Source organism: Chrysoperla carnea, chromosome 4 (genome assembly GCF_905475395.1).
Source record: "Chrysoperla carnea chromosome 4, inChrCarn1.1, whole genome shotgun sequence".
Classification (NCBI taxonomy): Eukaryota; Metazoa; Arthropoda; class Insecta; order Neuroptera; family Chrysopidae; genus Chrysoperla; species Chrysoperla carnea.
In genome coordinates this window covers 70,245,000-70,267,466 of record NC_058340.1, presented here as the reverse complement: position 1 = coordinate 70,267,466, position 22,467 = coordinate 70,245,000, and the positions used below count along the sequence as shown (strand labels likewise).

Below are 22,467 nucleotides of genomic sequence, written 5' to 3'. Positions count from 1 at the left end.
TTCGGATCATTTTCAAAAATTTTAGATTATTTGTGATAATGGAAAAATTTAGGTCTTTCTGACACATTAAACGTCGGACAGAACATTTTCGATTTAATTTATAGGAATTACAATGTGTTAGAAAAAGACAGATTTGTTTTATTACATATTTTTGCCACCCACAAAGACCACTTATACCCAACGCAACTACTAAAGGAGAAACTTAAAGTTATCTATCATCAAAACCGCTGGAGGAGAATCAAAGGCGAGAACCCAAAGAACATGATGATGTCATCGACGCACGAAATGAAGTTTTACGTTATTTTTACAATAGGTACTATTTTGGAGGAGGATTTAATTATTTATGTCAGTTGAGAATTTTTTTAAGGAGACCTAATTTTAAAAATAAAGAAAGAGTAGAATTTTTGATAACAATAATGAGAAAAAAATGACAGTAATAATTATTTTGTAATTTGTAATCAGTCAACCAAAAATAGTTTCATTAACCGTAGTATATACATATGAGTAATCGCGTAAAATCACAACAAATTTTATTATTTAAAGAACATGAAATACTATTATTCAGCAACGTAGACAGTATTCAAATTTGAGAGGGGAGGACCATTTGAGACATAAATTTTTCTGTGAAATAAAAACTTTTTTTTTGTTAGCCACACGGTACAAAAAACGGATGTTAAAGACGCTAGTAAAAACTTCTCTCAGTAATCACAAATATAATAATTTATAAATAATGTAAAGAAATATTACATACTTCAATTAACCTATCTATTGTATTCATAGATGACACTTAATCTATCATCTATCTATCCTTGTTTATTGTAAGTGACATTTCGTTTTTCAGCTAAGTTTTCTCGAGACACGCATTCAAATCGGACTTACCAGACGTCAATCGATAAGTTTTTTTGAGATCTAGAACTTAATCATTTAATTTTTTTGGCATTTATGTTTTAAATCGAGTATAAGCAATATTCTCATAACACGAGTGCTGAAGGGTTATATTTCATTTTTAACTCCGATATTAAGGCCGTTTAAGAGAATTTTGAATATGAGAAAGTCTTAATATATATGAAAGATGTCTTCAATAAATAATAAGTAGTCTAATAATTCTAAATTGTAAAAGAATGCCGCTCTAGGGAGTTCGAATTTATTGGATACGCTATTGTCGTAAAATCACAACAACTTTTATTATCAATAGAATGCGGTGTAATAATATAGCATTGATATTATAATTAATTAACAATGTAATTAATATTTGTATATAAAACCGGTCAAGAGTGAATAAAAAAACATACTTCATCATTGAATATCAGCTGAGCTGATGTACGTTCAAAGTCAGTTGTGAACTTGAAAACACTAAACGTTGCAGCAACAAAATAAATCGATGGCTTTGAGCAAAACTTTTGATTAATGGTATTGGTATACTTGTCACGTTTTCAAAATCAAGATATGTGTATTGTTAACCGACTTCAAACAAAAAAAGGAGATTCTCAATTCGACTGTATTTTTTTAAGTTTGTTACCTCAGTACTTTTGACTGGGTGGATCGATTTTGATGATTCTTTATCTATTTGAAAGCTAGTGCTTCCCGTGTGGTCTCATTTCATTTTGGTCCAGTTCTGACAACGACATCCATGAGAAAACCATAAAATTCTTAAATTTGCATTAAGTATGGACGACAAGAGGACGAATAACTCAATATCACGCCAACCGATTTCGATGATTCTTTTTTTAGTGACAAATTAGTTATTATATTTCAGATTCACTAAAAATCACTAATTATAAAAAACTTTTAACAAAATGAAAACCGACTTCAAAAGAAAAACTTTTCCAAAACAAATTAATATGCAATAAAAAGTAAAAAAAATAACGATAATATAATGTAGTTAAAATTATTGTTATTTTTGGAGTCGGTGTCAGCCAAGGAAACAATTCTGACAGAACAGTTTGCTACATTAGCTTGGCTGACACCGACTCCAAAAATAATAATAATTTTAACTAAATTAAATTATCGTTATTTGTTTACTTTTTAGTGCATTTTAATTTGTTTTGGAAAAATTTTTCTTTTAAAGTCAGTTTTCTTTTTGTTAAGTTAAGTTTTTTATTTATTTTGTGTTTATTTATTATTGAATCCTAGGTCAGTATAAATGCCTTACTAGAGTCAGTATAAATGCCTCACTTTAGCTAGATTAAACTTACCTAGATTTAGTTCTACGAGGTACAAATAATTTATTGATTTTCAAAATGAAAGCCAATTTTGTCTTTTTATTTTTGAGTATTTGTCTTGATAAATAGACGTTCTGGTAGATTTTACGGAAAGGAAAGGAAACAAATTTTAGTAAGAAAATTATTTTCTATAAAATTCAACAAACAAGTTTTCAAAGAAAATAAAATAAAAATAATCTACTAAAAAATTCAATTGCTAAAAGGAAGTTTGTAAATAAAACAATTTAATAAAAACTCCGTAATCAAAAAACAAGTACCTTTGATTAATATGGTCAACATTGATACTAATCACATAATTTTCGAGTTAATATTCGGGGTGATTAAAAAAAGTTCGTAAAACTGCGATAAAGATTTTCAGTGAACCTCGAAATAATCTTAGAAAAATTGTTCCATTTCATTGTTTCCATTCATTCTGGGTTCTCGGTTCCCCCCGTTTTATTTTCGAACTAAATTTCGATTTGTTTCCCCAATTTCCTATATCAATTTTTGTATTATATAAATACATATTTCGACTACCATGTAGTCATCATCAGTATGATTTAACTGATCGTAATTGCTCTTATAAATGGGCTAATCATCTGATCGAAGCTGATTGGCTGACATCACAATTTGTTAGATACTCGGGAAGTATATAAAGTGAGTGCACACCAAATCACCAATGTTCCGACCCGCACTCATATACGCTGCCCCAATCTATTCAAGCGTTGCACCTTCGAAAAAATTTCAAAATTGTTGTCTTCGAACGATTTGGGAAAAGTGAGAAAACAGTGGGAAAAGAGTACAGCTTTATTTGTGATTAATATTCCCTAATTTATTAAAATTTAGCAAGAAATTTTCAATTTTGTGTTTCCCCCTGCTTTAAGATACCAAAAGCACATTCAGATACAAAATTCCATCTTAATAAAATAGAATTGTTGAACATTTAAAAAAATAAATTTCGAATTTCTATCATCTGTACAAGCTAAAAGAGAAATTATGTGGTGAGGAAAAAACCTTGGAATAATCATAAAATATGAAAACACATTTTTAATTACTTGCATCCCCCCAAGCCTTCAGATTTCATGTAAGTGTTATGTTACTCGCCTCTCTGACTACTCTTTCCAAACGTATCTAAAAGAATTCATACAACTAGATGATAAGTTTTTATTGTCGTTTTGAAATGTCTCATATATAATAAGGACGCGCATTGTTGACCATAACGACGCCAATTCGACTGCTTAAAAGTTATAAAAATCAATATATATACACACATGTATAGCTCTGCTGCCATGTATGTAGCTCCCATATACAGGGTGGACCGCTTTAATCTATTATGGCTAATAGACCTTTTTTATGAAAAACAGAAATGCTTTTTGATAACTTTTTATGAAAATATAGGTCGAGCAGAGCCTGCAACTCAAAAATTACGCATTTTTAACAATAAAAACACTATGAAAAAAATTGTTAAAAAGTCACAATATTTGAAATATTTTAAAACGATTTTTTTTGGCTCCACCGCACACGTGATCTGTGATGTCAATCCGACAAGCAATGACAATAAAACAGTGTCAAAAGTTGTATTAATATATCACTATTATCAACTTTAAATGACGTCAAACCAACCTTCGTGTAACTTCGTTCGATGGGGCATCAGATTGGACCTAGTTCTCCGGATTGCTTTAATTGTCAAACTAGTACTTTACTACTTTAAATTAGAAAGTTGATCCTCATAAAAAAAAATAATATTTTTTATTTAAAGCATTTCTTCAAAAATCGGTATTATCATTACTGCATTTAATCAAAAGAAAATAAGTTAGCTTTATTTTAAAAATTTTTAGACAAGAGTTATCAAGGCCAATAAATGTCATTCGTCTGTGCTTATAACATTTAAGCCCAGGTAAATTTTCAAAATCATTTGAAGATCAAGGTCCAATGACCTTGAAACTAGAATTTCAGATCAAAGTCATAGACACAGACGAATGTCCTCTATTGTCCTTGAAAACTTTTGGTTGAGCATTTTTCTGTAGTTACCGTGTCTCGCATTTCTTCTAAAAGCTAACGCTTTTCGAAAAAATGTTTTAAATAAAAATTGCTAGTTTTTCAAGAAGATCAACTTTCTAATTTAAAGCTGCATTCTTTCTCTTACCTTTAAGGATCTAAATTGGCTATTAAAGAAAGCCGGAGAACTAGGTCCAATCTAATGTCAGAACATGATGTCCCCTATCAAACTCTGCAACTTTTGTTTAAAAACTCTGCAACTTGTTTCTGCAAGTTATTTTTTGATTGGTTAACTACAAAACGAACTATTGGCCAGACTAAAATAAAATGGACCACCCTGTATAGCTCCATATACTACTACAATATCCAACAGATTGTATTTTAAAATTTCCTAAACATATATTTAGCATGTAAAACTTATAAGTTTTTGTTATCAAATTTCCTGTTGATATAAATTATTTGCGTATTATATACAAGAAAAATGGGCTCCATATGTCTGTGTTCCATTGCGTTTTTCACAAAAAATAGTTTATTTCGTTTATACAGGGTTTTAAGTAACCAGCTAGACTTAACTAACGAGGATGTAGGATCCATTAATAAAATTTATCAAGTAGTTAAGGTAATTTGAGATAGGCTTTTCCATACAGATAAATTGTTTTTTTTATCAGGAACCTTATTCTTAAAACTTTGTTGGAATGAGCATAAAAACTCGAATTTTGGCGCAAGTCGTAGGTCACAATCTCTTTTGTTACCGAAATATTAAAGATGAACGTTGAAATGAATCCATTTTAAAACAAGTCCCGTTTAAAAAATTCAAAAGGGGTCTGACGTTTAATTGTAAAAAGTTGGTTTTTCATAATCACAACACATCAGTATTACTCGTGTTTATGGACTTTTGGAACACACTGTATATACATAAAGTAAGTAATGGTTGGTGATAATTTGAAATAACAAATACGGAAAAATATGTTAATAATTTGAGAAATGACGCAAATCGATTATTTTCTTTTCTCGTATTTCTCAAAAATAGATTTTTATGATTTTGTAAATTTTTTGCTTCTACCACATGGGCTATAAAAAAATGTTTTTACGCCAATTTTAATAAAAAAGCAAAAAGAAATAGTAACTTACATCGGACTTTGAACTTGACTGGATGTGAATGGTGAATCGTTAGCATCGTAAAAATCTTCTTCACCTTCCGAACTGGAATATGACGTTTCTGGCACAACCAATATTATAGGCGATGAAGTACCTGTAAAAATTAACAAAAACAGAAAATTATAATCATTGAAGATTAATTTCGATTTATTCCTATATTTATTTACCTACCCGATAAAATGTTACTTTTTTGTGGTCCGATACATTCTGTTGCAAGTTCAATACCGGTTTGTACACCCATTTGACTGGAGCTCGGTGAAAATCCTAATAAAAACATTAATTTAGCAAAGATGGTAATAAAAGCGTCGTGACGCTTTTATTTTTATTAGTTGTAATTTCAATTGATAGTGGTTTGGAATTTTGTGGTTTTGATAACCTGCTTCATGGTTTTTAGCGGTTAATTTGTTTACAGTGTCGAATTGATTTACTGATTTTTTTTTTCCTCCAGTTGAATTGATTTTTTTTTCCTCCAATTTCGATAAAACTCAATATATGAGGTAATTTTGACCCAAAAAGTACAAAAATCGGGTTTATTTAATGATTGGATGCGTGGCTTTTGTGATATAGTCCAAAATTGGACACAAAGAACGATTTTCTCAAAAACTATGCATCCAATCGATACGTAAAATCGATTTTTGTGTTTTTTGGGTCAAAATTACCTTACATATAGAGTTTTATCGAAATCGGAAAAAAAATTTTTTTCCCGATTTTTTCTAAGGGGTACGTACCCCTTAAGAAAATTGCAAAAAATCGAGAAATTTTTTTTATCTCCAATTTCGATAAAACTCAGTATATAAGGTAATTTTGACCCAAAAGTACAAAAATCGGGTGCATTTGTAGACTGATCGAATAGTTTTTGAGATACGGACTAAATTCGATCCAAATATTGCGATATCTCAGAAACTCTGCATCCAATCATTAAATTAACATGATTTTTATACTTTTTGAATCAAAATTACCCCACTCGGCGAGTTTCATCAAATTAAAGAACAAAATTCCAGACCCAAAAAGTACAAAAATCGGGTTTATTTAATGATTGGATGCGTGGCTTTTGAGATATAGTCCAAAATTTTACACAAAGAGCGATTTTCTCAAAACTATGCATCCAATCGATACGTAAGCTCGATTTTTGTATTTTTTGGGTCAAAATTACCTTACATATAGAGTTTTATCGAAATCGGAAACAAAAATTTTTTCCCGATTTTTTCTAAAGGATACATGAACACGATTTTCTATTTTTTGAGTCAAAATTATCTTATATAGAGAGTTTTTTCGTTACGAGTAAATTGGAGTAACACCTCTTCAAGTTCACTTCTTTGCCCTTAAAATGAGCTGTGTTACATTTCAAAAGGACCAAGGATAGCAAAGTTACATGCTTGCAAATATTATGTATTTTTAACACACACAAAAATTAGTGTAGTATGAAATTACCAGTTCTGTTTTACACGCAATGAATTACCTCCCAATAAGCTTTAAAGGGGATAATCGCAAAATTTATGGAATAAAATTTGTCGAATAGTTACCTGCATTACGTACGGGTAAATTTAATCTTGGTGTTGGACCCTGATAAATACCATTTACTGGATATGCTGTATTCTGGATACAATACAAAACAATTACTACAAATAATGACGTTTTAAAATTTTGATTGTGTGGTTTTTTTATCATTAAAACTGTCTGTAAAATGTCTTGTGAGATTGAGGTGAATTACTTGCCTTTAATAATTCTTTATGTCTTTGCATTGCATCTTTAAATTGTTCTACAATCATTTGACTCTAATAATAATTAAAAAATCATTTAGTAAGATTAAATTATTACAAAGGAAATTCATTATAGTTTTTATCAATTAGTGTTTTGGGGATTTTCTTATCATTTATATTTAAATAAAAGTGAAATATTTAAATAAAACAATGGTGGCAGCACTAATCGGATAAGATACCCCTTCTTTTGATCGGTACATTTGTTACTACTACTTCAGCAATAGGGAATATTCATGAAATGTAAATTTGGTTCAAATATTTTTTTTCCGTAACTTTAATGACTGGACATTTCAACTAAACCATTATTTTATTAATTAATATCTTTTTAAATACTTAAAATTAATTAATAAAAGTACAAATTCAGTGAGGGCATTTAAAAATTTATAAAACGGAAATTCTAATTTTTATACGGACGTGACATCATAGTACGGGCTTGTCAAATTTGTTGACATACTGTATAATATTAATTACATACATTTTATATGGTATTTCATTAAATTATATTATTCTACGGCTTTTTATTAAAAAACTTAATAACAACGAGTGTAAATTCTGTGTTGTAAATTCATTTTTTTAAATTGTAAATTATACATTGAACTGTCACCAATTGACAGATCACGTACTCATACGTCATCAACAGAGAGCGCCAAAAAACTGCGTTTAAATATCTCAAAATTATAATGTATTTTAAATATTTGTTTACACTTAAATACAGCATTTTTAAGTAGTATTTATATTTTTTACTTTGTTGTGTAAAACGGTACACGGTGTAAACAATGAATTAAAAATATAAAAACAATACATGAATATTCTCTATTGTGGATTCGGAGAGCGGTAAAGAAGTAATAAATTTGTATCATCCAATCATTAAATGAACTCGATTTTTATATTTTCTGTGTCAAAATCACCCTATTTTTCCGTCAAATTCTTAAAAACAAATTTTTGAGGATTTTCTCGGCTTAATTAGTGTTGAACACGATTTTTGTAGGTTTTGAGTCAAAAGTTTCAGAGAGCCAGAGAATGATATAGGAAATCCCCTTTTAGGATAATTCTGAAAATAAATATCATATAAAAAGAAAAAAATACCTTTGCAATTTGAAGTAATACAATGGAATGTTTAATGTTGTCGAGCATAGTCTGAAAATAAAAATTTCAAATGTAAGTAAATATTTATAATGTCTCAGAAAGCATATGCACTAAAGTCTTTGAAAGAGAAAGCAGGGTCGCCTTTAACCATTTTTTAGGCCCTAGGAACATCAGAATTACGAGTCCCCCGTAAATCCCACATAATTTTTTGTAACACTTTATTTGACAGCTAGATCGAGAACGCTTTATTTTCTATGTCTATGGTCACATAATTACTGCCATACAGAGATGAGAGAGAATCACTCTTTGTGTCAGATTGTACAAACAAGCAAATGAAAAAAATATGTGAAAAAATCATTCAGCAAATGGCTGATGGAATAAGCGAGCATGCGATCCAGGGCCCCTCAAATGTTTAATCAGGCCCTGCTTGGCATACATAATATTGACGGTATAAAAGCCTGTGAATTGACATTTAGGGACTGAAAATCAAAAACACGCAGTTCACTTGCAAATTTTTCTTCATTTCAGTGAACACCTAAATGATTTTCAGTCCCCTGTGAAGTAGAAGCTAGAAAATGAGGCACATAATTCTGGGTATCGATCTTACGGCCTAGATTGAGAATGCTTAAAATATGTAAGGACATACAGGCAATGGTCTCTTTCGCTATTTCTCAAGATACTTACATTTGATTGATCCTGTAACATTTTATATTTTTCTTGTTCTTCTAAATCCGTTATATTTGGTATTTGTTCTTCAATTGCCTAGAAAAAAAAGAACTTTTAATATTAACTTTCCAATTATTTATGAATTAGTTCCAAAAGTTTTTAATTACCTTAGTTTGATCAATCATTATTTGTAAATATGCGTCCGCTTCAGCAACTTTATTATCGAAATCGGCAATTGACGGTTGTGTTCGATTACACTCCCATTTCATCTGAAAAAAATACGTTCAAGTTAGATGGATAATTCTCTAAAGGTAGAATTTGCTAAATTTAGGACATTTTAATTGAAAGCTGTTTGTTTTTAGAATATACTTAGAAAAATTTTATTCATATTAAGAGAATTAAAAAAATGTCCTATCGTGGAATCGAACCAGCGTTTGTTGGATTCATGTCAAGAGAATAATAATTCGAACAATGTTTTTAAGAAACATTTGCTCTTGGACAAACTATGACCATCGTTTGTATGAAATTCACTTTATTTTTATTGAAAGATGCACAAATTTTATCCGAACATACTTTAAAATGAAAACTATTCATATTTGGAAAAACGGTTTTAAATCCACTTTTCTCAGAAATGTTCCCAGTTTTATTATTGAGGAAGATTTATTCAAAACCGTCAAAAATGAACACCCCTAAAAAAAATTTCAACAATATTAAACAAGTTAAAAAAAATTGCATTTATTTTTCCCCAAGGCAATTTTATTTTTTAAAACTTACCGACATTTTAATTAATTTTGGTAATTAATTTTAAAAATATGAAAAATTAATATTAAATTCTCATGATAAAAACTAACAAATTTTTACACAATGACATACAGACAGAAAAAGTTGTTTGTCTTCGAACAATGGTTTCTCAAATTACTTCTTTTCCAAAATGAAAGGAGAACGTTGGGGGGTTCCGGCAGTAAAGAATTGTGATAATAAATATTTATTGTCAATAATGAATCAATTTTTGTACAAATTTGTCTCATATCAAAACGTTTTAAAAGTATTTAGGGTACCGTAGTTTTATCCAAAAAAAAAAATACTGGAACATTTAGGTAATTTCTTTGGGAACGTCCTTAATTACCCCATCACCAACATGAATTATTTAGTTGCTTTCAAAGTAGGCCCTATTTGGTGGAAAATAATAACGGCAACCTTTTTTTGTAATTTTCGCAACACATTTTATGGACTCTTGGTTGAAGATAAACTTGGCGGATTTATATGAAAATTTTACAGCTTATTTTAGGCAGAGAAAAAGACAAATAATTGTTGTAATGTTGGAAATTTCACGCATGTTAAAACAAGCATACACAATATAAATTTGTAAATATACAACTGAACCCTTGAAATCGTCTTGTAATCTCTAATTTCCTTAAATAATATGATTTTAAAACATTTTGTTGTATATGGTTATATGGATAATGAATATACCAAAAAAACGTCAAATTTTGGACAATATTAACGATTTTGATTAAACTAACTGAAAGCCAGTAGGCAAGCATTGATGCTTGGAGCATTTGAAATCAAGATTAGATATTTTTAGATTAACATGAGACCGGGATAGCGCGAACGCAGTCCCGACTACCAAAAATTACACGCCCGAGTTATCCACATTAGGGATTATCGCAAGGGTCAGCCTAACCGTAGTGCAATGGAAAAGCCTCACCCTGGGGGAACCGCCTTGTTGATCACGGTAACCTCTACGCCAGGTAAGTATGATTTGGATAACAAAATCTTACTACTTATATCGCAGACTTCATCGTACTGCTTGTGCGAACAATAATTTTAAACCCTACTCCTTATATAACGATAAATCTATTTGAAAGTTGTCTCGCTTTATGTTAGAAATTTTCGTGTCTGAAATTAAATTTAAAGAGCATATTAAAATTACTTACACGAAATACATGTCGTAATATTGTGTCTTCTAATGCCCGCACCCAACTTTCACGTTCTTCTGCATCGCGTGCTTGAAAATGAAATGTTTTATGGTCGACGGTGATTGTAAACGTACTATCATCCTCGTCGTCGATACCAATTATAGCACCTTTTAATCGCACACAGCCTCGCCTTACACCTCGCATCATTTTCTCTTTTGACTGAAACAAATAAGAAAAAAATTTCTATAAAATATATAGGCTGCCTGAATAATCTTTGGTCAACAATAAAGAAAATTTATACCTATCCAAGTGAAATTTACAAAATTTAGAAAACCTCCGAGAATTTTTTCGGATACGAAATTCTATACTCGTACTTGAAACGTATCTAAGAACACTCTCCATTAAATGATCTTTTTCCTTAGAGAATTCTCCAAACTGATCCCATTTTGAGGATCATCGCCTATTTTTTAGTTGTTCCGGATACGGAACCATAAACTCGCACTTGAAACATAGCTAAGAACACTCCCCATTAAATTACCTTTCAAACGAAACGATGCGCTTCGATGCCATAGAGAGGCAGACGCATATAGCGGTCAAACTTATGCAACCCCTTTTTATAGTTCGGGGGTTAAGAAAAATAAAATAATCAGTAAGCAATTTGTTTTGTCTGAATGCGAGATTGAAAAATTCAATCTCAAAATATCCGTTGCTCGACATTTTAAAAATTTCAATATTTTAGATGTGGAACGATAGACACCTTATTATGAGTATCGAATTGAATGATTTTTGCATTTTTTTATTGCAATTCAATTGAAAATTTTCCGGATACTCTGAAACGGAAATCACCTCTGACAATAAAAATTTACGTAGAGGAAATATTATCATATTTGTCAGCCGTTTTGAAATTCTCTGAAATTCGTGTCAAATATTACGTTCAGTTCTAGACCTAATAAAATTCTTTAATAAATTTTTGTTGTAAGTGGGGAGCCTGTGACAGTAAAACTGCACTTACACGGATTTCGAAATTTCGCATATGAATCAATGCTATTTAACGATTGGTACAATATGGACTAGGTGTGCCAGGGGAGCTCGCTTAATAAGTTTGACCGCTATGTGTGTTTGTGTGCGTGTCTGTCTGTCTGTGGCATCGTAGCGCCTAAGCGAATAAAAAGTATTTTGCACTTTCATGGAAATTAAGAGAGATCATTTTGTTGCAAATTTTATCTATTTTCAGGAGGTGTGACAGCTCTTATCGTAGCAGAAAGGTCTGTCACACCGACTTTTAATATATAAAGCCAATAAAATTTTACCCTTATCGCGGAATTACTTTCTTTTTTTTTTTAATTTGTTCGTTTTGAGTTCTACTTCCGAAATATCTCGGTGTGACAACACTTGACCAAAATATCTGCCACACCAGTAAAAAAATAAAAAAAATCCTGGCTGTATCGTTAAATAGTATTGATTCATATGTGAAATTTCGAAATCCGTGTAAGTGCAGTTTTACTGTCACCGGCTCCAGGGCTATTGTGTATTAGAATATTTTGAAAAAGCCCAGTCACTAATGTTCATTTACAAACAAACGATTTACGTAATGAAAGAGAATAGCGCGTAATGGTTCAGGAAATTAATATTTTTTTCACATAATGCGTTTTTATTTCATTTAAATTATACATTTATTCAATAAATTGTACTTTTGTCTTTTGGCTTTTTTCATGAAATAGCTAAAAAATGTTTTCGATAAAGTCTCATTTATATGATTCAAATAACAGTCCCTGTGTATTAGGGACGTTTCTCGAGAAGGAACGTTTTCTTAAGAAAATCTTTAAATCGTGGTGAATATGCATTATCATTAATGCCCTTCATAACCAGCAAAAATTGTTTAATACCCCTTATGTTAAATTTTTTAGATTTGGGATGTTAAAGTTTGCGTTGAACTATTAAAAGGCTAATTTTCTTAAGATATTCATTAGTTAAAAGCATGACAAATAGTACAGGCGCTGAGTGGATTTCGTGTGCATCAATAGGTCCCACCTAACAAGGAGTGTATTTCGACCCGCTGAATCCGAATTTTCAACTTGCTTATCGATCAGAGTGGGGGGAAAAAATCTTTATAAACAATTTAATTGTTTATACGGCCATACCTCCTAAACTATTGAAAATTTTTCTAAACAGTTCAGTCCAATTTTATTCTAAATATTTCTTTTTTTTTTTTCGTCTTGATACGACCGTAAACGAAAATGATATTGCATTAGGTCAGCGCTAAGCGTTTGGTTTGAAACGTCCGTAGATTGGCCAATTAATAATATTTTTGTACTTTAAGGTACTAATTTTAAAGATATGAATCTCTATTTTAGTGTTATGTACATAAAAATGCGTTTTATGCAATAGCAACGAAGTTAGTACGATTGTAAGTATTAAGTTTTATCATTTTTCTAGGCCGCTTTTGTTTATAAGACGAAAGCGAGCCCTTGGCGAAAGAAAATCTGAAAAGGGAGTGAACGTTGCATCAAATTAAGTATGTTTGTTGTTTTCAACGTAATGGTAATGTTAAATCCAAGTTTTCGACCTCGGCAAACGACCGGATCATGCCGAAAAATAAGATAAACCTCTAAAATTTTGACCTTATTTCAGTTTTTGCCGATTTTGACTTGGAAGGGCTGGTTTTTCATCAAAACTTTAGTTTATTTTTAAAGAAAGTTAAGTTAAAAATAATTTGCAATAATTGTAGATCAAGCCGGTTTTTATAGGGAGGATAGTTTCGAAGATATAGCTTTTCAAAGTTTGTCTATACACGATTTAAAGATTTTTTCATCATACATTCGAGTTCGATTACAATAACTCAAGTTTTAATAGAGATATTTGAAAAAATAAAAAAGATTCTTAAACTAGAACAAATTTACAATTTTCTCCTATAGGATTATGTGGAGTTTTCTTTCGCTAAGGGCTCGCTTTCGACTTACAAACTAAAAGCGGGCCAGAAAATGATAAAACATAATTTTTTTAATTCGCAAAAATACAATTGTTGAAAATTCGGACGAATTTCTTCCTAAACAATTCAATTTAAAGTATAAATATCGGAAAAAAAACTTGGTAGTAATCCTGAATACAGCAGGTAGTATAAAGCATGATTTAATAATACAATACACCATACGTCACGCCATGAAAATGTGAAAAAACAAATTTATATTGCTAAACATCATATCAATATTTTTAAAAATTCGATCAGTTATTTATTGATTGAACACCGTTTCTTTTCTGACCGAGAAATGGTACATGCACGTTGGTGACATAAATTATGCAATTTAGTAGTTCTTAGACTGTTTTTTTAAAAAATAATTGGGGGATCAAAATGGCAACTATTGCTGAAAAATATAATTTCGTATTCCACGAACTTACAGGTAATTACTTTTATTTATTTATATATATATATATCTTTACTTAGTATTAGAAATGTGAATGCGTGTTTGTTTGATCATCTTTCGATTGATACCTTATTCCTTCGAGAAAATTCTATGAAATTTGAAACTCTTGGCACTAAAATTCTTGCTAAAGTAAAATAGAGATTGACTCAAAAGATCGTCATAGAATTTACACAGACATTAAGGCTTAAATAAAAATTTTACAGTATCTAAATAAAAATTGAATCTCAGCCGGAAAGAAGAAAAAATATCACAGTTTCGTTCGTTTTAAAAATTATAGCCATGCAGTATTTCATGAAACAGGTTCACTGATTGTGAATTAAAACAGGCTCGAAAACGGGTAGATATAAGAGTTTCACCGAAGTGGCATTCGAAAAATTTTTCAAAAAATATTTATTCATAATTTGAACTTGACCCAGAGTCAACTTCCATTTAAATTCTTATTTTAACAGGTCAAAAATTTGAAAGATGTTACTTTTCCTCTTGCCTACTTTTAGAATAGGGTTCGGCCTAAGTTTTTTGTATCACATCGGATGAAGAATTTTCACTTTACGAAGAAAAAAGTGAAGTTAGTTTTTAAAGATCTATATTTGTATGCAATATATGAACGTTTAAACAAACAGGAAGATATCCACTAGTGACGTTATACGTGGGTATCGACATAAAGATTACTTAAAGGGTGTCGAAATTTTATAAGCAGAAATCTTTGTTTTGTAATCAAGCCCCTCAAGATTCTGATCGAGAATTATTTTTAAATGCTTCGAGGAGTTGAATCACTCAGCAATGGATAGCAACACAGACATGCTAATTTTAATCGGCTTCAAATCGGTGATGGCCTGCCATGACTATTGAATTTTTACGGAAGGCATTCCACAGGCTGCCAAGTTTTGCGTATAATCTCGCGATTACTTGTTTAGTTCAATAGCTGTTTTTGTTTTTACAAAGCATTGTTATTCAAAAGTTTTTGTAATTGATTATGGTTAATTTTATTAACAAAATCACGTTCTTAAAATGTATCAGTTTTCAATTTTTTTTTTTTAATGTAAGAAGTATGTCTGGAAACCTTGGTTGAAATGATAAAACAATAAATATAAGTGTTTTATTTTTGTTTAAATATATCTTTATAAATTATATATAGCTCATGTACTATTCTGAAGTACGAGCTATATTATTGTCTAGTTTCATTCAAATTCATCCTTTGGTTTTTGCGTGAAAGCGTAACAAACAAACAACTTTACTTGCATAATTAAGATATACTAGCTTGATACCCGCCCGCTTGACTAAGCTTAACAGTGAAAACTTTTTTTATTTAAAATACTTATATCTTTATAAATTATAGCTCATGTGTTATTCTGATATATGAACTATATTGTTGTACAGTTTCATTCAAACCCATTCGCTAGTTTTTGCGTGGAAGCGTAACAAATAAACAAACATCCTTCACATTTAGAGATAATATATAGGGATAGGTATTAGCCTACTAGTTTTAGTGGTAAAACCACTGAGTTGGCAACGCTATTGTGAAGTAAAACGAGAACATGGTAGTGAGTGCTTCACTCGGCTAACTTTGGGGAGTTTATTCCGCGAATCAGGCGATTAACCAATATACTACTGAGAGAAGTATTATTATTATTCCCTCGTCTAATTCTGTCATAATTTGTTTTTACAGATAAACGTGTGGAACAATGGCCATTTATGGACAGTCCTGTTCCATTGGTGATAACAATAATTGGTTATTTATATGTAATATATAAACTCGGTCCACAATATATGGAAAGTAGGAAGCCATACAATTTGAAAAAAATTATTGCATTTTATAATCTATTTCAAGTATTTGCAAATGCTATTATCTGTTATTCGGTAAGTTAAGAAACGATTTTATTTGTAATTTGCAATCCCTGCTAGCATATGGCAAGCTCCAAAGGATCCAAGTTATATATTTTTTAAATGTTGCTTTTTGTTCTAGATACTAATAAGTGGTTGGTTAACAACATATTCATGGGGTTGTCAGCCAGTGTTATACACAACAGATCCCGATCAAATGCGTATGGCAAAAACCGTATGGTGGTTATTTATGTTAAAAATGGTGGATTTAATTGAGACAGTATTCTTTGTGTTACGTAAAAAGAAAAAACAAATCTCATTTTTACATGTTTACCATCATGTATCCACATTATCACTTGTATGGATTGGGGCGAAATATTTCGCAGGTATTAGTTTTAACCATATATGCATGGACCTAAAATTATGCTTTTTATTCTATTGGTCTAAATGGGAGTACGGTGGGGCAGAGGTAGCGTACTTTCAAACATGCAAGAGTTCGTGGATTCGATTCTCCCCGAATGTGTGTATTTTCCATTTCAATTATTGATGCAAATAGTATTAGCGCTAGAGGAGAAGAAGGCAATTTACGCTCAATGTAGAAATCGGAAATGAGAAAAGTTAAAATAAGGAAATTATAGAAATATGGGAGAGGCCACGAGTTCGATTCCTAAACAATTTTATTATAATTTAAAAATATTCTAAGTTAGTTTGTCCAAAATAAAATTATAATAAGAAATTGGGGGGAATTTTAAAAATATTAAAATATGTGGAAATAAATAGTAATTACGAAAAAATCCATTAATGTTTTAGGTGGAATGGCCACATTTCCAATGTTAATCAACTGTTTTGTACATGTTTTAATGTACACCTACTATTTCTTGGCATTATTCGGGAAAAAAATGCAACAACGACTAATAAAATGGAAACAATCGTTAACAATTATACAAATGGTAAGAAAACTTTTATTTTACCTTTTTATATAAATTTCATCAGAATGAACATCCTCAAAAGGACAGTTCTGAGCAGTGTGGAACGAACCCCACCACAAATTACCATACACTAGGGCTTTTTTGTTTTAGGTACAGTTCACAATAATGATATTACATTATTTAACATCATTGCCATCTTCATGTCCAGTACCAAAATTAGTACCAACATTAATGGCGTTCCCAAACGTTATTTTCCTTTATTATATGTTTTATGATTTTTATAAAAATACTTATATGAAAAAATCAGAAACAAACAAATCTTTGTAGCTTCATAATCATATTATCAAATATGTATTACAGATAATAGAGATTTTTTAATAAGTCGTAAACGGTAAGTGATAGAAAAAACATTATTCAGCAAAAAAAGATAGGAAATTGAATTATCTACAATAAAGGTTATTGCTATTCCGGAGATATAGGCCGTAACGGTCTTCCTCACAATGGCGACACTAACACGCTCCAAAATTATAACAATTTTGCGCATTTACATTCAGCACATGATATTTACGAAAAAATGTTTCAAACAAAAGTTGTTTATTTTTTTATAAGAAACATTATTTACACTATAATTTTGTTATATCTCTAACGGTTTACAAGACGGGTCTTACGGTCCCAAGACCTTGACCTATGTTGCTCATTTTCGACCTCTACCACACTTTTTACGTCCTCAGCACTCTATACAAATTTCAGCTTGATATCTTACTTCGTTTTTAAGTTATCGAGGTGACGGGCGAATGTACTAATTGGGTGATTTTATGATAACCTATACAAAAATTTTGTATCATCAATATTTTTAAGCATTACAAACTTGGGACAAAACTTAGTATACCTTGACATATTTCATATGTACATGGTATAATAACTTCTGCAAATTAGTGCATTATGGAAGAGTGCAGCGGACTTCTCTATTATCTGTATTAATGATCATATTTGAAAATATTATCATATTTTTATTATCTTTTAAATTAAAAAAAAAAAAATATTGACAGTTCTGAACAGTGTGGAACGAACCCCACTATAAGTGACCATACACTTGGTCTTTTTTGTTTTAGGTACAGTTCACAATAATGATATTACATTATTTAACATCATTGACACCTTCATGCCAAGCACCAAAACTAGCAGGGGCTTTAATGGGTCTCCCAAATGTTCTTTTCATTTATTATATGTTTTATGATTTTTATAAAAATACTTATATGAAAAAAACAGAGACAAAAAAATCTTTGTAGCTTCATAATCATATTATCAAATATGATATTTTCTATTTGATAATATGATCATATTTATTATCATATTTTTATTATCTTTTAATAAAAAAAATATTCATTTTAGAAAAAATGTAATTGTTTTTCTAACTTTCTATTTTTTAGCAATTTTATTTTAAGAAAAATTTAGCCATTCGTTGCATGCACGGCTAAATTGTTCCTACTGTTTTTATACCGTTTTATTATATTTTTACACGACTGCGTGACGCAAAGGAGAGTAATGTCAAGTCTATGTATGTTTGTTTGAATGTGCCTATTTGGCGCTCTAAAAAAACTAAATTTAATATGGCGATAGCCAGACACCGTATTGTAAATAAAAAAGTAAACCTGACTGCGGCGAAAGGTGAAGCAAGATTCATAATGTGACTTGCTCTCAACCATATTTTGACTAAGGTTTACACAGTACGGCTTAGAATACGAGTTCTTCTAAACAGTAGTTGAAAGTTTCTGTCATTGTATAAACGTATCATGTGAGTTACTATATACTGTGCGATCCACCGCATTCATCTCACTCGGTTTCGCGCCAGAAACGATATTACCCGCGATCATGTAAGCAGGCGAATGCAGCCAGCAGCTTTCGTGTGAGTTGGGTTGCGAGTTACAGTCTACTCTGCGCAATTGAGTTACTATCAATTGCATGGTTCACTCATCTGCATTCACCACAATAAACGACAGAACCTAACGTTCTTCTCACTCGGTTTCGCATCAGAAACGATATTATCCGCGATCATGTAAGCAGGCCAATGCAGCCAGCAACTTTCGTGTGAGTTGGGTTGCGAGTTACAGCCTACTCTGCGCAATTGAGTTACTATCAATTGCATGGTCCACTCATCTGCATTCACCACAATACACGACAGAACTTAGCGTTCTTCTCATTCGGTTTCGCATCAGAAACGATATTATCCCCGATCATGTAAGCAGGCGAGTGTAGGCAGCAACTTTCATGTGAGTTGGATTGCGAGTTACAGTCTACTCTACGCAATTGAGGTACTATCAATTGCGTGATCCACTCGTCTGCATTCAACACATCAAACGACAGAACCTCGCGTTCTTCCTTCTCAGTTTCGCGTCAGAAACTGATATCAGCGTTCATGTAAACAGGCTAGTGCAGACAGCAACTTTCGTGTGAGTTGGGTTGCGAGTTACAGTCTATTCGCGAGGGTTGCGAGTTACAGTCAACTCGCGAGGGTTGCGAGCCGACAGCTACTAGGGACGATGTAAATTCCACCTAAAAATAGCAAACCAATCATAGATTACTCGTGACCAGACTCTGATTACAATGTTTCTTTCTACAGTTGTACTCTGGTTTTCATATTGAAAACCTACTTTGAGACATGGAGTAAGGAGTTAAAGCTATTTAAGAAGGCGGCAGGTTCCTTTTACTGAAAAATGTATTATTTTAAGTTAGTTACTTCATATTAGGTTATTGTTAACTCATCTAGATTTAGAGTGATTCGCATAGAGATAATACGCAATAGAGGTGTAAAGTCCCCACCAAAGGTTGATCGTAATAGAAAAAGACACCAAAAGGGATATCGTATAGCTGTCTTCCTTCCTCTTTCTCATACATTCTTTTCCGCGCCAACTATAATAACAACAAAAATGTATACTCCAATTTCTGTCTCTTTCTACCTTTCTCACTATTAGACGTTTCCAATGTCTATGTCCCTCTAGTGTGTATTATCTCTCTGATGATTTGGAATATAAAATTAAGTTTGATTCATATTTGAACAATTTTTCTTTAATTTTTGTTACAGGTCCAATTTACAATAATAATCGTACACTATTTCACAGCATTGCCATCAACATGCAACGTACCAAAAGAATTGGGATTCTTGTATATTCCAAATGTAGTTCTAGTTTATTATTTATTCTATGATTTTTATAAGAATGCTTATGCAAAAAATCAAACCAATGCAAAATCATTATAACGATTATATTTTATCGATTATATATACGTTTTAATAATAAATAATATTTATTTCAAATAAAACATAATTTTGTTTTTATCTAATCTTATTTCAGTCTAAGTACCTACATTTTTACATTGTTTCATTCGATTTCCTCTAGATGTCATTGTAAGTTATTTATAGCGATCGTCAAAATGTTACAAGAGTAGCAAATTGTTCGTTATTTAGTTAGCTCTTGTTTAACAGAAATAGACTTTTGATTTTTGGCGAATGCGCGATAAAATATTTTGTGCCGAGCAGAAAATTGTACGCTTGCCCTTTTATAAAACATAATAAACGCGCTTTTATTTCTAGCTTTTCTGTCCGACACAATTAAGACCAAAAATTAAGACCATCGAAATTGTGTACGAAAGCGGAAATAAGTGATGGCAAATGAAGTTAAGTTTATAACGAAATAGTCTTTATATACAAATTTGCAATTGCCCAGCGAAGCGAGTGGGTAGAGTTTCTGAGATATCGCAATATTTGAAAATTTGGATCGATTTTTGTCCGTATCTCAAAAACTATTCGACCAGTCATCAAAAGCATTTTTGTACTTTTTGGGTCAAAATTATCTTATATACTGAGTTTTATCGATATCGGAGAGAAAATAAATTTTTCGATTTTTTGCAATTTTTTTAAGGGGTACCCCTTTGAAAAAATCGAGAAAAACGCAAAAAAAAATTTTGTTCCGGAATTTGATGAAACTCGGTGGAAGGGGTAATTTTGATCCAAAAAGTATAAAAATTCGGTTAATTCAATGATTGGATGCAGAGTTTCTGAGATATCGCAATATTTGGATCGATTATAGTCCATATATCAAAAACTATTCGACCAGTCAACAAATGCATCCGATTTTTGTACTTTTTGGGTCAAAATTGCCTTTTATACTGATTTTTATCGATATCGGAGAGAAAAATAATTTTTCGATTTTTTGCAATTTTTTTAAGGGGAAACCCCTTTGAAAAAATCGAGAAATACGCAAAAGAAATTTTTGTTCCAGAATTTGATGAAACTCGGTGTATGGGGTAATTTTGATACAAAAAGTATAAAAATCAGGTTAATTTAATGATTGGATACTTTTTGGAACAAAATTACCTTATATACTGAGTTTTATCGAAATTGGAGATAACAAAAATTTTTCGATTTTTTGCTATTTTTGCAATTTTTGTACATACATAATAAAAAGTATAAAAATAGGAAAATATGCATAAATAATTAAATTAGCGAAGATTATGTACATTTTTTACGAATTAATATAAAATCAATGAAAATGAAAAATTACAAAAAAAAAAAACCGGTAAAAGTTAAATTATCCCGTACACCTGTTTGACATTAAATCACTATAGAAATTTATTTAAATAAAAATACTTACATATTGACATTTGACATGTCAATTAATTGTATTTATGTTAATTACATCAAAACAATGAAAACGAAATGAAATTAATTGTCACTTACAGTATAATATGACAGTAATCCTGCTGTTTCATCAAGTACAAACCAACGATATTGCCATCCTTTAACGACATTGGTCCATTTACTTAACGAACCCTCCATCACAGACATTTTTTTTATATTTTTTCACTTTATATTTTTTTAAAAACAAAAATAAAGCGGTAGCAAATTCAATTCAATTTTGACAGATCAATTTTTTAAAAGTACATGACTTCCCTACTTACAAGTAATTTGTTACTAATTTCATTTGTGTTCTTAAAAAATTATACCGTTTTAATTTAAAAAAACGCGGCTTCAAAACTAATTTAAATAATAATATTTTGTGTACTCACCATTTGAAAATGTTTACGTAATTTCATGCTTTGTAAATTGATTTTCATCATGATTTTTTGATACATGTTTTGATTTTGTATTGATTTTTTGATATGCATTGGATTTCCTAATCCAAAAATCCTTCACCCAGATTAATGTAAGTACTTGTTTTTTTGACAAGTTACACGTTATGTAGCATAAATTTTGTATGACACACGTTAAAGGCTTACGATTTTCTAGCAGCATTTTCCCCACCCATACCGGATGTATGCGCGGGGAAACTTTCTTTCTATTTCGCACAAATTTTATAAAATAACAAGATTCTTTTAGAAAATTTTGTTTCCTAGATAAATATACACAAAGCAATATACGTTGAAGTATAGAGGGACTGCCTACTTCTTGTAAATGATATCATTTTCTAGGACTTAAATATTAGAAATCATTGGATTCAATTTATTTATTG

At 30.8% G+C, this 22,467-nt stretch overlaps 2 protein-coding genes and 1 non-coding gene across 5 annotated transcripts in view; 1 reads left to right on the top strand and 2 right to left on the bottom strand.

Annotated features, from left to right (window-relative positions):
• Nucleotides 1-21,856, bottom strand: part of LOC123299296 (oxysterol-binding protein-related protein 9) — a 32,277-nt gene extending 10,421 nt beyond the window's left edge. The window contains exons 1-8 of the mRNA XM_044881653.1: nucleotides 21,696-21,856; nucleotides 10,807-11,007; nucleotides 9,037-9,138; nucleotides 8,888-8,965; nucleotides 8,204-8,254; nucleotides 6,881-6,953; nucleotides 5,529-5,621; nucleotides 5,331-5,451 (exon numbers count right to left, since the gene is read on the bottom strand). Of these exons, the coding sequence (XP_044737588.1) occupies nucleotides 5,331-5,451; nucleotides 5,529-5,621; nucleotides 6,881-6,953; nucleotides 8,204-8,254; nucleotides 8,888-8,965; nucleotides 9,037-9,138; nucleotides 10,807-11,007; nucleotides 21,696-21,803 (827 nt within the window). The 5' untranslated portion in view covers nucleotides 21,804-21,856. The remainder of the gene's footprint in view (nucleotides 1-5,330; nucleotides 5,452-5,528; nucleotides 5,622-6,880; nucleotides 6,954-8,203; nucleotides 8,255-8,887; nucleotides 8,966-9,036; nucleotides 9,139-10,806; nucleotides 11,008-21,695) is intronic.
• On the bottom strand, nucleotides 10,467-10,628 carry LOC123299377. The gene has a single exon (XR_006535317.1). It is a non-coding gene; the product is annotated as a U1 spliceosomal RNA (small nuclear RNA).
• Nucleotides 14,002-20,238, top strand: LOC123299339 (elongation of very long chain fatty acids protein AAEL008004-like). Of its 3 annotated transcripts, none has more exons than XM_044881716.1 (5): nucleotides 14,002-14,186; nucleotides 15,877-16,067; nucleotides 16,174-16,417; nucleotides 16,842-16,981; nucleotides 20,043-20,238. In XM_044881716.1, exons 1-5 carry the CDS (start codon nucleotides 14,138-14,140, stop codon nucleotides 20,214-20,216), a joined length of 798 nt encoding a protein of 265 aa, XP_044737651.1. In that variant the 5' UTR covers nucleotides 14,002-14,137; the 3' UTR covers nucleotides 20,217-20,238. The 3 variants fall into 3 exon arrangements, with proteins under 3 accessions (XP_044737651.1, XP_044737650.1, XP_044737649.1); XM_044881715.1 differs by lacking the exon at nucleotides 20,043-20,238 and adding an exon at nucleotides 18,073-18,264; XM_044881714.1 differs by lacking the exon at nucleotides 20,043-20,238 and adding an exon at nucleotides 17,111-17,635.
• Nucleotides 21,857-22,467: the final 611 nt, after the last annotated feature.

What these genes read in the sequence shown, in the direction of transcription:
- LOC123299339 (XM_044881715.1), top strand. Translation starts at nt 14,138, where the DNA reads ATGGCAACTATTGCTGAAAAATATAATTTCGTATTCCACGAACTTACA. An exon ending in ATGCTATTATCTGTTATTCG is followed by an intron (nt 16,068 to 16,173) that starts GTAAGTTAAGAA and finishes TTTTTGTTCTAG; the next exon opens with ATACTAATAAGTGGTTGGTT. An exon ending in TGGGGCGAAATATTTCGCAG is followed by an intron (nt 16,418 to 16,841) that starts GTATTAGTTTTA and finishes TTAATGTTTTAG; the next exon opens with GTGGAATGGCCACATTTCCA.